Source organism: Primulina eburnea, chromosome 12 (genome assembly GCF_022965805.1).
Source record: "Primulina eburnea isolate SZY01 chromosome 12, ASM2296580v1, whole genome shotgun sequence".
Taxonomy (NCBI): Eukaryota; Viridiplantae; Streptophyta; class Magnoliopsida; order Lamiales; family Gesneriaceae; genus Primulina; species Primulina eburnea.
Genome location: NC_133112.1, coordinates 35,132,977 through 35,150,679, shown reverse-complemented (window position 1 = coordinate 35,150,679; position 17,703 = coordinate 35,132,977). Strand labels below are relative to the sequence as shown.

Here is a 17,703-nt window from a genome sequence, read left to right as displayed (position 1 = left end):
TCTAGATAATTTACTTCATATAATTACATTTTCAGGTTTAATTTTTACCCTACATTTAAATAGTACTCTGATTTTGTTAAATACAAATTATCATTCATTTTTACAAAACATAAATTGACAATGTTGTCCTTCAATTAATTGTTTTTTTTTTGGGTAAATTCAACAGTAATCTCAAATTCCTAAAATAAGTTATCTAAAAGTTTAATTACAAAAGGTTATGGTTAATTTTATAAAAGTTTATAGTTAAATATGTCAAAATCCTTAAATTTAGAAAATACACAAAATAAATATTAAAAACATTTTTCATTACACTTGTCGTTAATTTTATTTACATCCCCTAGTGTATGTTTTATTTCGAATTTTCTAATCAAGTTGTCAATTAATACTTTTATGTTTTTAATATTAATATTATATTTCATATCATCTTATTTTTATTGTCGGCTTATAATTTTATTTTTAACCATATTTTATACTAAATAACAATATTACTATATTATTAGTTTAAAATAAAATATTGTCTATCAAATTTATTGGTATAACTTGTATATAAATATTTTCAGAATATAGAAAAAATATATATGGGTTAATTTTAAAATTTAATGCGTGTATATGTTAATGAGTATAGCTCAAACTAATATTTTTATGTTCTAAAAATTGTAGATATTTAGTAAAAAATTGATATAAAATGACAAAAATCCTTTTATATTTTGTATTTAATCCAAAATTTTAAAAATATTAGTAAATCAAAATTTCGTACATCCCAATATTTTTGTGTGCTCTTAAAATTAATTGAAAAATATTTTGTTATGATCGTAAAAACATTTAGAAAATGATTTGTATAAAATCTATAAAAAAAAAAAAAAATCAAAACTTGCGTTGTCAATAACAATTGTTGACTATTAGTACATGTTCTCGACCAGTTAAATATAACTTGACCCCTGAAAAAGAGTTTTCAAATGTGGTAGAGTTGCTGGCAGGGACGTAGTTAGGAAATATTTTGATCCTGTGCTGAATGAATCGATAAACAAATCTCTCATATGAATCTCACTCCCCTCAATATCCATTTGTTGGAGACGAAGCTTTTTGTGTAGAGAGAACCCTTATGAGACGCTGTAAAATATGCTCAAAGAGATGGACTAAAAATGGGCTGAAAAATTTACTAAGTTGAAAATATAAGGCTAAGATTTAATATATAAAAATCCAATCCGTATTATTAGGTTGATACAAAAAAATAGCCTGGGCTGGAGGCCACCCCAACCTTTGGGGTGGTTCCGTCCCTGGTTGCTGGACTAGTGAATCAATATATACTCACTTAAATAATCTTTTAACAAGATAACCAGACATAAATTAAGCAGATGTATATAAATTATATGAGATATAAGGAAGTTCGAATTTCAAATTCTTGTATGTCTCCCCTGCTTTTACTTATGGAAGAAATTCACTAAAAGAGTTTTGGTTTTACAACAATTTGTAACAACTCACTTTATTTAAGACTTATCCAACTGACTATACTGAAACTCTTAATATATCTACAACACAAACACAAACAATAATTGTCTATTATCTGGTTCAATAGATGGTTTGAGCAACACAAATTAATCCTTAGTGATCAAATATAGAAGTAAATGTGTACTAGAGTGAACAACATGATATTTAAAAGAATATGAATGCTCGAGATCTTAATTAAACTAGATTATAAATGTTTTTTTGTAGTCTCTATGCCTTTATGTACTTGAACTTCGTTTAACAGTCAGATCTTTATCAACAATTATTTGTAATGATATACGACATAAAAAACAACTTATCTTTTGTCTATTTCTCTTCATAGTACGCCGTAATAAAATCCACTTTGTCATTTATCTAAATATGACAATTAACAACTTCTGAAATGTTGATTTATGAGACAGAAAAAAATGCGCGCATATTTGTCTTTTTAGGAGACATTCTTGAATAACTGGAGACATCGACTATTGTACATTGAATGGTCAAAAGATATTTTGAATTGTCTGACTGGTATACAAATTAACTTGATGCGAAAACAAGCCAGCTAGAATCCAAACTGCAGCTTGAACTCTTCAAGCAATCGAATTTGAGTCTTGGAAGAAGCATACTCTTTAAGCAAGGATATCCAGCTTGACCGTAGAATGGCTAGCTGTAGGAATAGACAATCCAACTAGAATTTTGAGGATAAGACTGCCTGGTTTGAATTCATATAATCAGATAAATGGTACTGGATAACACAATATGATTTATAAGATAATATTTTGTCTGAAATATAACATATTTAAAATTTGAGAAAGATGAGAATGCTAATATAAAATCAAGTTTTTTTTTTTATTTTAGGAAGCAAAGTTTTCCATAAATTCCTTTCTTTTTTAAAATTATTACACAGATACAATGTTATTAGACACATACATGTTATAAAACCCAAAATTGTAGTACTCAAAAACACATGTGATATCGTCTTACGAATTGACTCGATCCAACTCATAAAAATTATTATCATTTATATCAAATTTTTTTTTTTATGATAATCATACAGAATCGACTCATCTCATCTCATCTCATCTCATCTCACAAGAGACTACTCATTCCAGTAAGAGTTATCCACATCTATACGTTGAATAAAAACAAATAACACCACTGGCTTAAAAACGCTGAAGTGTTGAATGACGATTTATAAATTCCAGCCTTTAAGTCAAAGTCGTGAACTACCACACAACTTTTTCCAAATGTATATCCACCACGTCATAAATTCTCACTTTGCCCCGAAAATATCCGAAAATTAATTTAAAGGCTACAAATAATTCAACTCTGTACAAAGTACTCCAGCTGTACTAGACCAATTTGTACTGCATTCTGCAGCTGTGAAAAATGGCGAATTCGATGTGTTGAAGAAGTTCTGGGAGAGAATGGAAGCCCGAGGTTTAAATGTGAATCCTCCGGGCTGTTCTGTAGTTCCGAATAGTTGTTTCGGGACCAGGAATTATGCTACCACGCGCTGCCGGGGAGTCAGCATTCCGGTGCATTGCCGAGGGGAGTACCCTGGCGAGAAACTTAGATTGAAACGTCGTGATGTGCTTATTACTCCCTTTCTAGCTGCTGGAGCCTATGTGCTCCGCTCGGCGGTGGCCCGGGCAGATGATAAGTTGCCAGTGGAGGGTGAGGCGCCGGCTCCGCCGGTTCTGAATGAGACGTTGGTGAGTTCTCAGTCTGAGGCTGAGGCGGCAGCTGAGGCGGCAGCGGCGGCAGCTGAGGCGGAGGCGGCGGCGGCTGAGGCGGAGGTGGCGAGTTTGAGGATTTACGACGCGACGGTGATTGGGGAGCCGTTGGCGATGGGGAAGGAAAAGAGCAAGGTGTTGGAGAAGATGATGGATGCCCGGATTGTGTATTTAGGGGAGGCGGAGCAGGTCCCGATCCCCGACGATAAGGAATTGGAGCTTGTGATTGTAAAGGGTCTGAGGCGGAGATGTGTGGAAGCTGGGCGGCGTTTGTCTCTGGCTTTGGAAGCTTTCCCTTTGAACTTACAGGAACAGCTTGATCAGTTTGTGGACAAGAGGTTTTACTTTCTATACATTTATAAACTGATTTATAGTTCTAAGTTTGATTTTTACGGCCAACTTGTTGTACTTGAGTGATTGGTATATGGTGAAATGAATATATTCAATGTGGTTGTAATTGGATTTTGACTACCACTTGAAATATTTCAATCTCAATTCATAATTTTGAGATATGTGCAAAGTTTTATGGTAATTCTGAAAGCATGAATTATCAAAGTGGGTTAAAGATTTGACTTTGATTGTTTCCATTTTGTTAAGTTTGTTTTTTAAAATGTTTTGGTATCATAAAATCAGACGGTGAATTTAAAACGAAGGGTCAGATAGCTGTATATTTGTCATTTTTTGTTCCAGATTCATGACTTCCTTTGAATTTTTTTTCTTTTGGTAAATTACCCTTCTTGTTTACAATAAACTTATGGTACTTAGTATACAACAACTAAAACTGAGAAGGTATGCTAAGAATAGTTCTCAATTTAGCCAATGTTCGAAAAAGAAGGTGGCTTTGCAAAAGTGGTGCCAAGAACTTACTCTCCACACTTAGTTCTGTAACAGTTCTCTTTCCAATTATTATTATGCTTTGTCTTGAAGATTCATTTCTCGCCCAGGATAGATGAAGAGACCCTGAAGTCTTTCGTGACAGATTGGCCGTCTCATCTTTGGCAGGAGTACGAGCTTCTATTAACTTACTGCCGTGATAACGGGGTTCGGCTGATTGCTTGTGGTGTGCCACGCGAGGTACTAAGGCTTTTTGTATGAATAAAGACCATGTGATGATTTTCTTCTTTAATATCATATAAAACGAACGAAGATGACATGATTGGCGTTGGATGTTAACTGATTAATGAAGTCAAAACAATTAATAACTAAATTCTACATCTCTTCAGGTGAGTGCTTTTGAACATATAGGTTTACTTATCACGGAAAGCATAATTGCATTTGAAAAGCTTATCAATTTATCAGCATTGACTTTATATAACTGGACTTAAACGACATAGTCATGTCCCGAGCCAAGTTAATTCAATAGATTGATGAATGGTCTATGCTAAAAAAAATTTATGTGTTAGTTCTCTTGGTATGATATACCCATACCCTACTTATCATTCTATTAAAAAATGCTGTCAGTTACCGGGCAGTGTTTACACAGCTTATCATTGTTGATATTCTGTATGTGCCATCATTTATATCAATCAACTTATTTAAGCATCATCTGTTGATAATGAAGAGAAATCAGATTGGGCATGATATTGTTCTGATGTTTTTGATTGGATAGATAGTACGAACAGTTCAAGCTGAAGGTGTAAAGGGCCTTTCTAAAGCTGATCGTAGAAAGTACGCTCCTCCAGCTGGTTCAGGCTTTATCTCAGGATTCCCTTCTATGTCTAGAAGGTCATCTACTGATATAAATTTTCCCAATCAATCTGCTCCTTATGGGCCAAGGTCATTTCTTTCGATACAAGCCAGAGCTGTCGAGGATTTCACAATGTCCCAGATCATCTTACAAGCTGTATCTGACGATGGATCTAGTGGCATGCTTGTAGTAGTGACAGGTACCAGCCATGTCATGTATGGAACAAGAGGAACTGGGCTACCAGCAAGGATTTCCAAGAAAATGAAGAAGAACAATCAAATTGTTATATTGCTAGACCCTGAACGACAACTCATGCGGAGGGAAGGTGATCTCCCTGTTGCAGATTTCTTGTGGTATTCTGCTGCCAGACCTTGCAATAGAAATTGCTTCGATCGTGCTGAAATTGCTCGGGTGATGAGTGCAGCTGGCAGGAGTAGAGAAGCCTTGCCTCAGGTTAGTTCTTCACACAGATTCATTTAGAAAGGGGTGGCATTATTTGGCATGTTTGGAAACTTTTGGATGTGTTAATCATAATCTAGGACTGTCCTGTTTGAGGTAGGCTTTCGCCTTCTTCCTCAAATGTTCTTGGGTTTTCTTTTTACTGTTTTCTCCCCATATATCTTCAAACCTTAAAGTTGTATCGATGACCATTCAATGAAGTTTCATTTTGCATCTTGCTTAATAAGAAGCATGCTAGGTAGCCACATAAACCTCAGTATTGATATTTCTGCTGAGAAGGAGCCTTGATATGTGTCCAAAGATAGTTCGATATAGGTTTATTGCATATATTCGTTGCAACTTGTCTTCTCAGGCTAATCGATAGAAAGTTGTAAGTCAATGGGAATATGTTATCTACCTTATATCATCTCTTGCAAACATGAGTAATTACTGCTCATTCAAATTTTTTTCTTCCAAATTTAGTAGTACGCAAAGAAAGAACAGAATAGATGTAACAATACCTTTGATACTTGCTCGTCTTTCTTCTCTGTTTTCTTTCCTACCCACTTTCCCCAATCTTGTGTGACTCTCTTTTGTTTGAAACATTTTGACAGAAATAAAACTGTTTGTTTGTTGTCCCTATGGGGATATACTTTTGCATAGTTTTAGTAATAACAGGCAGAAACTGACTCAAGTAACTTCCATCATCGCTGATTTGAAGTGTCATAATGGGCCCAATATAGGCATACAATTATTTTAGTAGTAAGATGCTTGTTTGTAACAAAAGACTTAAAAGTTTGGTTACCACATCATGCTACAATCTTGCAAGATTTTTTGATTTATTTACTACTGTTATATGTCTCAATCTATTTTATTCAGCAACATTTGTAATGTAAATCAGGACCTTCAAAATGGACTGGATCTTGGGCTGGTATCACCAGAAGTGCTACAGAATTTTTTTGATCTGGAACAATATCCTGTCATCTCAGAATTGACTCATCGTTTCCAGGTACATTGACTTTTGGTTATTTTTTAGATCTTTTCATTCTCTAAAATTCTACAATTCAGATGCATGAATAAATGATGAATTACATGAGAGAGTAGCAGAGGTTGACAATGGTTTGTTGATGCAGGGTTTCAGGGAGAGATTATTGGCAGATCCAAAATTTCTTCATAGGTTAGCTATAGAAGAAGCAATATCAATCACAACTACCCTCCTAGCACAATACGAAAACGGAAAGAGAAATTCATTGAAGAACTTGATTATGTCATTACAGATACGTTAAGGGGAACAGTTGTAGATTTTTTTACTGTGTGGCTTCCAGCACCCACGTTGTCATTCCTTCCGGTTGCTGATGACATTAATCAACCTGACAGCGTGGAAGCTATAAAAGGTCTTCTGGGGTCTATTCCTGATAACGCATTTCAAAAAAATGTAGCAGGAAAGGAATGGAATTTGAATCACAGAATTGCATCAGTACTTTTTGGTGGTTTTAAATTGGCTGGTGTTGGATTCATTTCTAGCATTGGTGCTGTGGCTTCCTCAAATATACTTTATGCTGTTCGAAAGGTTCTTAATCCAAAACCTGTTAGCAAGCAACTGACCAAGCGATCACCCATACTTAAAACAGCACTTGTTTATGGATCCTTCCTTGGAACATCAGCAAATCTACGTTACCAGGTCAGAATTCTTTTTCTGCCCAAAATGAACATTTTTCCCTTCTCAGAAACCAGCAAGTGGATGATTTACTTTCCTGTAATATTATTGGTCAAATTGTATTGCTGCCTTCCATATTTTGTTGAGGTACTCAGTTCATAAGGCCATTGCATTTGGTCCCAGGTGTGTTTATCTCCCACATTACCCATATTGAGGTGCACTATGCAGTTAGGTTTTGTCAAGGTCATCATCTATCATTTCTAAGGATGTTCAGCCACCTCTTTGTTATTTTCTCAGCTTTCAATTTATATAGCTAAAGAAGTCATTAGCAGAAATGACTCAATGATTGCATCACCGTTTTTAATAGCTGATTGGAAAAGGCTGTTGTCTCTTCACAATAATTCTTTTGCAACATGTCAGGATTGATGCTGAACTAATTGATTGTGGAAAAAACGAATAGATTGAGTCAATGGAACTTGTTAAGTTGAGTGATGTTTTATGTTTAACTGTGCAGTTCAAAACTTCCTTTTCTCTTTAACATTAGACCTAAATATGTATTAAAATTAATTTCTTTATTCATACAGGTAATTGCGGGAATAATAGAGCATCGAATTTCAGAGCAGTTCTCTGACCAGGCATTACTTGTAAATATGATATCTTTTGTGGCTCGAACAGTCAATTCTTATTGGGGAACCCAGGTTAAAGACACTTCTTCTTTAAATATGAATTTAAATTAAACATGTTGCAAAAGATTCTTATTTTGTCTCTGGCATCTGTCTATTTTCTAATCCACCCTCATTCATCTGATGGCCTAAGATATTAAGATGAGATAAGTCTTTATAAAGGCTAAACATGAAAAATGTATTGAAGCGGCAGTCCAAGGGATTCACCTGGCTCTGTGCCTTGTCAAACTTGATTTCTAATGAGTGGGTATTATGCAAATTTTACGTGTCACCTGACATCTCTCTCTCTCAATTGCTGCAGCAATGGATTGATTTGGCAAGGTACATGGGACTGCAGGCTCGTAAAAATGAAAATGTTTCATTTCAGAAACCAGATTCTTCAGACTCCGCTACTATAGAATGCAAAATCGTAGAAGATTCCAACGTCGACAATACCAACAATCAATAGACTGATATTGCTGTTCTGTATGATTCTTTTATTTTCTCTCAAATTTTGGCAAGGCTTGATAAGAACAGAAGGCCCGATTGATTGGGAATTAAAACCACACAACAATATGTCAAAGGTGTATTTTTTGGATGGATACAAAGTGAAGATTTTGTTTACAAGAAGTCAACAGATACCTTCTTTTTCTATCTATCCAAGAGTTTCTTATGCTCTCATAGTCGCTTTAATGACTTGCAATACGTGAAACTGAAAAATTACGTTGTATAGTAGAAGATACTGTTGGAACTTGGATGCTATAGGCAAGTCATGATGTTATGTTACCTCTGTATTTTCTCTGGTGAAGACTGACTGATGTAGTAAAATGCCATGTTTGTGAAGAATCTACCCTTTGATTCTTTGTGTCTCGGCATTCACTTTAGTAATGACAATAGGAATGTAACCAAAGAAGAAAGAATGGATGCACTCTTTTTAGTTCCTAAAATACACAGGTTTTGTCATTTGACAAATGATTTTGAATCTTATGAAATATCCATAGTTATGGAGTTCTAATCAGATTGATTACGATTTATAGTATAATACAAATATATGTTCTCTTACACATAATCCATGGAGCTGTCATTTGCAACAAATGTGTTTAGGACATAAAGGTGGGAATTTCTCGCAGGACTCGTGCATCCATTTTTTATAATCATCTGTGATGATCATTAATCAGAGGTTCACTTCTTGTTCTGTCAGCTGCAAGGTTTGAATGCTCGGTTCCTGCTTCTCATCCTTCCCCTTACGCAGCAGCTGCTTGGTTGTCTCAAATGCAAGTTCTAACTTCCTCAGCTGTTTCATTGTTTGTGCAAATCAGAATTGTGACTTCATATGAATAAATGTGCTCCAAGAAGATATTGACTCATACCTCTTCTTTGGAGAATCTATTGTGGATAAACAGGCCACCGAAGAGATCAAGACTATCTCTCATTGAACTCTCCTTCTGCATGTAGATACCCAAATAGATATTTAGAGTTGGTGCCAATTATCGGTTATTGCTGCCACAAAGTGAGGAAATATCCATATCTTGGTGTGGCATAGAGTTGGTTGCAATGTAAAGAAGGGGTGGAATTATAAACTTTCGTGTTCACAATGGCATTTGCATTGTTTGTTTTACTAACAATCTTTTGTTCTTGATTTGGCATTTCGCAACACTACCTTGAACCACATTGAGCATGAAGTTAACAGAGATGTTTTGAATGTTAGTTCACAGTATGCAGATTGAAAAATGAATCGCAGATCATTAAAAATACCACTTCAACTAGCTTCTGAAATCCCAGTGTGTCGATGGGCGTTCGTTCAATTTCCATCTGTCCCAAAAGTCTGTCAATAGAGAATTTACTTTCTTGTTTAATCAATATGTTCAGTTGTTTTAACCTGGAGTAAATTAGAATGCATACCTGCCAATAAAGTGAGTGACAAATTGAGTTCTTGCAGCTGATTTATCATGTTCTTCACAAGTCATTTCCATCATCTTGCAACCCTGTGTACATTCACATGCTACTGAGTTATCTGTGCAAAAAATCGAAACGTGCATCTTCTGGAAATTATCTGAGCTCTGCTTTTTCATAGTGTTATACCTCGCTTGCAAAAATCTGCAGGAAACTGGAGCATATATCTTCGTTCCTGATTCGAACTTTATCATACATGAAAGGAAGGCCATTCCATCCATGTTTCCCACTGTCAGGACCAAACATGGGATGCGTGCACAACACATCCGACTCATGAGGCAATACCTTCCCGGAAAAAGAGTTAGTTTCCATCCATACATATAACACACTAAAGCAATCCATAATCATAAAACACGAGTCCAATAATCTCGAAAAAGGTACATACTTGTAGCATGAGGTCCCTCGGATGCTCTTTCACTGAGAGCACATCCGCGAAGAGTGCTGGTTTTTTCAAGAAATTGAATGGGATTGTGCTGATGACTTGTGATAGGGATAGTATTGATGTGCAGAACAGTATAACATCATTGTCTGATTCAAGAAAATCGTTCATATTCCTGTTCATACATTGACATATCCATTAGCACGTCTTCTGCGCTCGCGTGTGTGTGTGTGTGTGTGTGTATGTATGTATGTATGAAATACCTGAAAAACGAGATTCCCATTTGAGTGCAGAGATTTGAGTAGTCCGATCTTGAAGTAGCAGTGATGCTATGGCCTTGTTTGATCATGGTCTTTGCCAAGAATTGTGCAAAGGGTCCAAACCCAACAATGCCTATTTTCAGAGTATTTTTTGAAGGGGATGACATGGTTTGGGGTGTGTGTGTGTGTGTGCGCTCTTGGAGAGGGAGACTGGTATTAGTGGTCATTTTTGTTGGCTTTGATAAGTCAAAAGGTTCCTACATCATTGTTTTGGGTATTATATTTTGAAGATGTTCCATGTGGTAGTACGTATGGTTGTCCACTTGAAAGAAAAATCCTACATCATGGTCGTGGGTAGGGGTGTCAATCGGGTGAGTTGTGTCGGATTTCGAATCAACCTGCGATTTTTTTTTTTCAACCCGAACCCGAAGCAACCCGATAACCCCCAACCCGAACACAAACCCGTATAACCCGACTCAACCGTATAACCCGACTCAACCCGTCTAACCCGCCTAACCCGAATTTTATTTATTTTTAAAAAAAAATTCAAAAAAATAAAAAATAATAATAACATTTTAATTTAGACACATAATAACAAATTTTCCGATTTAAATTTGAAAGTTTAATCGTAGAAAATTAAAAGTATATTTACTAAATCAAATAAAAAATTGTTAAAAAAATTAAAATATGTAAAATAAATATTAAATGATGAAAATTTATCATATAAATATACAATAAATTTTGTTCAAACATACAATATATAAAAATATAGGTAATATTTTCAAAAAAAAAAAAAAAAAAAAAGTTTGCGGGTCAACCCGCGACCCAACCCGAAACCCACCTAACATAGCACTAACCCGAATCCATCCAACCCAAACCCAACCCCAACCCGAACCTGATTTTTTTCTTGTTGGGTCGTGTGGGGTTGACGGGTCGTGTCGTATTTTGACACCCTTAGTTGTGGGTATCAAATTTTGAACATGTTCCATGTGGTGGTACGTATGGTTGTCCACTTGATAGAAAAATCAAGAGTAGGTCTGAGACGGTCTCACAAATTTGTGAGACTGGTCAACCCTACCGATATTCACAATGAAAAGTAACTTTTAGCATAAAAAATAATATTTTTTCATGGATGACCCAAATAATATATCCGTCTCACAAAATACGATTGGTGAGACCCCCTCCCCTCACACAAATTTTGCCAAAAATCAAATGGAGTGGAGAGAGATACTGAAAATATTGTGTTTGGAAATGAAATAAAATTTGATTTGGATTTGATATGGGCTTAAAAATTCCAAGATTCTGAAAATCTATTTCTGTTTTGTATGGTCGGTTAAATGTTTTCAAAAAAAATTCATTTATTATTCCCATCTACAAATTCCTTTTATATTCCAATTTGGGAAAGATTTCAAGTAGTTCAAATGAAATTTTGTAAACCCTTCCAAATACTAATTGTGTTTCAAAATCCAATCTCAATGAACAACTAGTAATCCCGAATGTAACATTTTGCGAACACAAAATTTTCAATCTGATTAATTATTTTTTGAAAATTTTAATTTATTAATCGTTATAAAATAAAACTTAGAAGTAAGTTTCTTGTGAAACGGTCTACATAAAGTGGTTTTTTTCATCAGTTGAGTCGGGTCGGGTCGGTCGGAGATCAAATCTAATAAAATTAACCCGTGAGACGATCTCACAGAAGTTTTGTGTAAAATTTATTTATCATATAATTTGATATGAATTATTTCAGAATTTATTTAACATTTCAAACAATCGTGATTTAATTTCTTCAATCTTTTCTTTATTTGATTTTTGAATCATTCAATATCTTTTTCTTATTTTTTTTATTTTTGCATGTTTCTTTGTTAGAATAAATTCATCAATCTCATCACATCATTCTTCTTAGTAACTAACTTATCTAATTTGAAATGAAACTTGTGATATTTCTTGTTTGGTTATCTAAGATTATCTTTATATTTATACATATATTTTTCTTGTAAACGAACTAAACTCTTGCTTAAATAAATTTTCAACTTTCTCTTTTGAACACATACAGACAATTTACGATCATAAAAAAAATTAATCTAATATTACTCTAACACAACTCTCATTTATTTCATGTCCCCAACATGTGTGTATATTTCAATCAAAAAATATGTTATTTCATATTATTAATTCTTTCACAAGACAAATGACAAACACCACAAACTCAAAACTGGATCTATATTACCTTAAGTTTTAGGTTATGCATCACTCTAAATCAAATAACTGATAGTTTAAGCTTTACATCAAAAGTGTTAGATAATTATGACACAAAATAATAAAAATTTCAATGAATAAATTATAAATCATCACAAAAGAACAGACGAATCAATTATTTAAAATCAAACGATAAAAATTCATGTTATCATATCTAAATATAAATAATAAAATATGAGAAAACGAACACATTATTATGTAACAAATCTAAAATATAAATTAAACTTTTTATTCGTATAGTTTCTATTTTTAAGAAATAGCATTCACATCGACTTCATAAACTAATAATTCATTAGTACAAACTTCGATTTACAATCATGATTCAAAACAAAAGTGACAGGGAAAAAAAGAGAATGAAGAGAAATAAGAATCAAGAATAACTTTTTTTTAAAATACATACACAATACTAAAGCAAGTAATGGTACGACTACTTTACAATCTTTCAGCATTAATGGTTGAACCAAGATAAAGGAACGTAGTCAAGATATCAAGATTTTCATACGTAGTCTTGGAATATTTTGGTATATGATCAAGCACACATCATCAGACCAAAGAAATAACAATGCAAAAAGACTGGTGTAACATTACCAGTACACACAACACCGTTTTCGATTTAACGAAAAATCAGGAAGAATGTTATTTACTCAAGAAAAAAATATTGCTACGTGAAAACCATATGCCTAGCAAAGCATAGGCTGTTGCAGAATCCTGGTAGCCACGATCGAGGCAGCGCATGAATACACTGCAGAGAGAAGAAAACCTTAGTTATTCTAAAGTAAGAAATGGTGTGCAATTTTTCGAGTGTAAAAACGGAATTACTCTTGTGACACGTGGATGTGGTACAAATGGGTGGCTAGGTCTCTAGACAATGTGGAAATGTCGTGGTCGGATGACCTATAAACCTCAAATAAAAGGAACCCAAGGAGAGAAAAACAAAGAAAGAAAAAAGAAATACCAAAAGAATAAGCCATTTATCTCATGAGTCATGATACATGAGAGCTTAAAAAGACCAGGGATAAGCGATAACCAGCTTGCTAGTTGATATCGAACATCTTTGTCACACCATAACCCGAATGACGTGTTTGTGGACACAACAAAATATGGCACAATCAAGGACACAGTCCACATAATGTAGTGCAATCATAGCCTATCTAATTACAAAATCGGGGGTTCGTTTAATACATATCTAAACCACATCTATTATACTGACCGAAATAGAATATGTGGCAAGCATCTAGTTGTACTTCATACAAGTAGCGAAGGTCAATGACAAAGAGACAACATCAAGTATTACCAAAAAAAATTGTAATTCAAGAACCTATACAAGCTGCTTTGATAGACGTCAACTTTAAATTTATGGTAAGTTCAGTTACATTCAGTTCACAATGAACCGCCACTCAGGAAAATTACGTAGAACCAGTTGGAGGCCAAATTAAATTAATTAGTGATTTCTAGTTTGTTTCTAAATACAACCTTTCCTATATTGGGATAGCCCGCCAACTTTACACCACATTAAACTATCAGTCTATCACAGTCCTTTTTATATTTCTTATCACCGGTGCAAGTAGCAACACAATTGAATATCACATTCTTGAAAATATAATTATAACCCGTCTTCTGGTGCATCAATGATCATAAAATTCATAGATCAAAATAAGAACTTATCTAATCTTCTTTTATATGGGACGCTGTAAGAATATAGCTGATGCTTTTATTACTCTAGATAAATCTGTTATCCCATATAAATTAAACCAGAATGCTAGGATTCATAACCATACAGTGGGAAATATTCTGAAACAAAAATCGCATACAGTTTAAGTAAATATCGAGCAAAGTTTTTCAATGAACGTGCTTAAATAAGCAGAACACGAGAAGATAATTCAGCTCACATTGTCAAAGTTTCTGTTATCAATATAAACTGCATCCAGGCCTATTTGGCATCTTCCTTTGCATCATCAGAATCTGAATCACTGGCATTGTAACCTAAAGCAAATGCAAAAATATGGAATCAAGAAAATAAAGAAGGGCGAAACAAACAGATGAAACCATGAACATTTGGATAAATAAAGAACATGTATATCCAGAACCTGGATGCTTATCGCCAACTTTCCACACAGAAGACCGACTCTTTGCGGCCCTGCCAATCCAAGCTCTTCCCTACAATACAAACCATGATAAAATACAAGCTAAAAGCATGTCTAATAATCCAACTATGTAAAATTAGTTCTCCAGCTTGAAAAGTCATGGTCTTTGATGATTCCATTATTTACGACAGAATTTCAAGAACTTCATTACACGAATCTTGCATCCGATCCGCTTTTTTTTGTTTTGTGGCCAAAGGATCAGTTTCCAGTTTCTCAAAATGTCGTACAATATATGAGAATTGATTTCCATTCTGCTAAGATATCATTACAAGTGGCCTTTCCCTGTCAAAATAAAGGGAATTGGATTCTTCTTATGTTTTATTGACATACCTTCTTGCTCTTTTCCACTACTATAAATGGGTTCTGTGTGCACAATTTTAGGACACAGCATAAGCATAAAGAAAAATACTGCATATTTCAATTACTGAACTGAACTCCACCAAAATCTCCAATCATGGAATCCACTAAACAAAAGCTACACACACTTATAATTAATCAATTTGATCTACACATTTCCCCCACAAATTATCCAAAAAAATACCACAAAGATTAGGACTTTGAGCAAATAACAACCACAAACAAAGCAGAAACTCTTAGAACAGCACAAAAAACATGATAAAGAAAAGAAAGAACCAAATAAACCTTCTGGGCATCTCTGGCTACACCATATCCGCTATAATACATCTGGCCAACGAGCACCTGCATGGCAGTGTCACCAGCTTTGGCCTCTTTAAGCGTATCCTGAAACCACCGGCTGACGCAGTCGTTCACCACCTCCACCAGCGGTACCCGCCGCTGCCGTTCCGAGTTTTCCGCCACCTCCATGTCTCGATTGTTAAGCTTCAGCCTGTGTCGAGACTTCGGCCCTGAGTTCGAGGAGGATATGGGTCGGGGAATTTTGGAGTTGAATGCCGATTGGGTGGGGCGGCGGAGGCTGGTGATGTTGGAGGCGATGACTTTTGCAAAGTGTTCGATTCTGTGTGCAGCTGGAATTGATTTTCCCATAAAATTAAAAATAATCAAAAAGTACAATTTGAGCGTAAGAACATTTTATTTTTATTTATATTTTAAAATATTAGGAAGTAAAAGCCGAAATTGAACAAAAAATGCTCAAATTCAATTCAACTACTAAAATTTGAATGATCCGTCCAATTTATTTGTGGCAAAAATTTGTGTAAGACGGTCTGGTCGTGTTTGTGAGACAGATCTCTTATTTGGGTCATCCATGAAAAAGTATTACTTTTATGCTAATAGTATTACTTTTTATAGTGAATATGGATAGGGTTGACTCGTCTCATAGATTAAGATCCGTGAGACGGTCTCACATGAGACCCACTCTTTGTTTATCTACAAGCATTTTTCAGCCTCTTCCAGTCTTGCTCGTATGAACTCAAAATAATAATAATAAAGAGTATGTCTCTTGTAAGACGGTCTCGCGAATCTTATCTGTGAGACGGGTCAACCCTACTGATATTCACAATAAAAAGTAATACTCTTAGCATAAAAAGTAATATTTTTTCATGAATGACCCAAATAAAAGATCTGTCTCACAAATACGACACGTGAGACCGTCTTACACAAGTTTTTGTCAATAATAAAAAAATTATTTTCTTTGTATCATCTCATTATCGGACTAATTGTATCACAGAAACTTGAAAAGTTTAAACGATACAAAACTTTTTTAAAAAATATTAATAGGCTAATATATTATTCAATTTTTCAAAAAATAAACAAATTTATCTAATGCGTTAACAAAAAATCAGTCACATTTATCTCATCTGTCGATGATATTAATGTGGTCAAGATATTGTTGCATATATATAGAATATTGAGATAAGAAAGTAAGATGGTCGAAGAAGAAAAAATAGAGGAGAGCTGCGGAGCTGGTCGTGGAACACATCCATATTTAAGAGTTGAAGAATTTGTGTTATAGATTCACATATACCGTGTTGCTTATTGGTGGTGAGGACACTCAATAACAACACTAACACAGAGTGTTGAAGGAAGAGTGGTTTCGTTTGGTTTCAAGCGATATGTTTTTTATTTATGCATCTAGTATTTAATTACTTTGAGTTTTTGATGCTATCTTAATTCAATTCCATGGAGTGTCAAGGAATTTAGGTTTGCTATACTCACTAGTATTATTTTGGGGTAAACGATTTACATAATTTTTTAGTGAAATTTTTGTCATGAGACATTGCACACAAGTATAAATACTTGTGCATAATTTAAATTCGGTATTTATTTATTAAAAATTTATGTGTGTTTTATATAAATAATTTGCGCAGCATGTTGTGCTCTGGTGTTGTCAACACTAACGTCTGACACATACTATATATTTATTTCATGTACGTCTATGATCAACAGCCCTTTCAGGGTTAGCGAGGAAGGTCGGCACACAATATGTCGCTCGACCTGCGTTTTTAGTAGTTTAAAAAATTATTAACCAAACTCATCTATTTCGAGTGGTGGGATGGACCAACCCGCAACCCATATTTAAGGTTTGTCCCGTCATTTTTTCGGGTTAGTTGGGAAATTACCAACTCAAACCACTTGTTTTATAAAATGGGATGAGCTAACCTGATAAATATAGATCATTTTGACAACTTTAATTATGATAAACTGTGAAGAAACCAAACTAAAACTACATTTCCAAATATTTTTCCTCATATATACTTTTGCAAACAAGATTCTAAGCAAAACGAACAATGGCCAAGTATCGAGATAATCAAGATTATAAGTTTAAGCGTGTTTAGTTGAAGCTAAAGCATAAAATGGCGTATTTAATTTTTAATACATTTTAATTATCTCGAATCAGGTAGTAGTTCTATGTAAGACGAAGTGCATAAAAATTTCAGATTGGAAAAATATTTATTATCCCGATATTTAAGTATAAAAATCATTATAAAATTTTTAATATTTTATTTTATTCAGTTAATATTAAATTCCAGTATCACCAATATGAAAAAAAAAAAAAGCCAATGAAGTATTCATATTTTTTCAATAATTTGTTCCAAATTCAAAGTTTTTATATCAGATGAAC

General features: G+C 34.3%; 3 protein-coding genes across 4 annotated transcripts; 1 reads left to right on the top strand and 2 right to left on the bottom strand.

The window, feature by feature from the left end:
- Positions 1–2,761: 2,761 nt before the first annotated feature.
- LOC140807060 (protein RETICULATA-RELATED 6, chloroplastic) lies at positions 2,762–9,283 on the top strand. Its single transcript, XM_073163721.1, is given in 8 exon segments — positions 2,762–3,559; positions 4,166–4,295; positions 4,831–5,361; positions 6,248–6,355; positions 6,480–6,573; positions 6,576–7,027; positions 7,588–7,701; positions 7,988–9,283. Coding segments are annotated over 8 exon segments (2,223 nt in total). The 5' UTR covers positions 2,762–2,912; the 3' UTR covers positions 8,135–9,283.
- LOC140807063 (arogenate dehydrogenase 1, chloroplastic-like) lies at positions 8,667–10,482 on the bottom strand. Of its 2 annotated transcripts, XM_073163726.1 has the most exons (7): positions 10,261–10,479; positions 10,004–10,172; positions 9,748–9,903; positions 9,568–9,650; positions 9,421–9,490; positions 9,036–9,110; positions 8,667–8,959 (listed from the first exon to the last, which is right to left on the bottom strand). In XM_073163726.1, exons 1-7 carry the CDS (start codon positions 10,422–10,424, stop codon positions 8,840–8,842), a joined length of 837 nt encoding a protein of 278 aa, XP_073019827.1. In that variant the 5' UTR covers positions 10,425–10,479; the 3' UTR covers positions 8,667–8,839. The 2 variants fall into 2 exon arrangements, with proteins under 2 accessions (XP_073019827.1, XP_073019828.1); XM_073163727.1 differs by having other exon boundaries at positions 8,667–9,325; positions 10,261–10,482.
- Positions 10,483–12,947: 2,465 nt separating this feature from the next.
- On the bottom strand, positions 12,948–15,680 carry LOC140808042 (uncharacterized). Its single transcript, XM_073165043.1, has 4 exons — positions 15,303–15,680; positions 14,604–14,673; positions 14,406–14,499; positions 12,948–13,258 (listed from the first exon to the last, which is right to left on the bottom strand). Exons 1-3 carry the CDS (start codon positions 15,663–15,665, stop codon positions 14,447–14,449), a joined length of 486 nt encoding a protein of 161 aa, XP_073021144.1. The 5' UTR covers positions 15,666–15,680; the 3' UTR covers positions 12,948–13,258; positions 14,406–14,446.
- Positions 15,681–17,703: the final 2,023 nt, after the last annotated feature.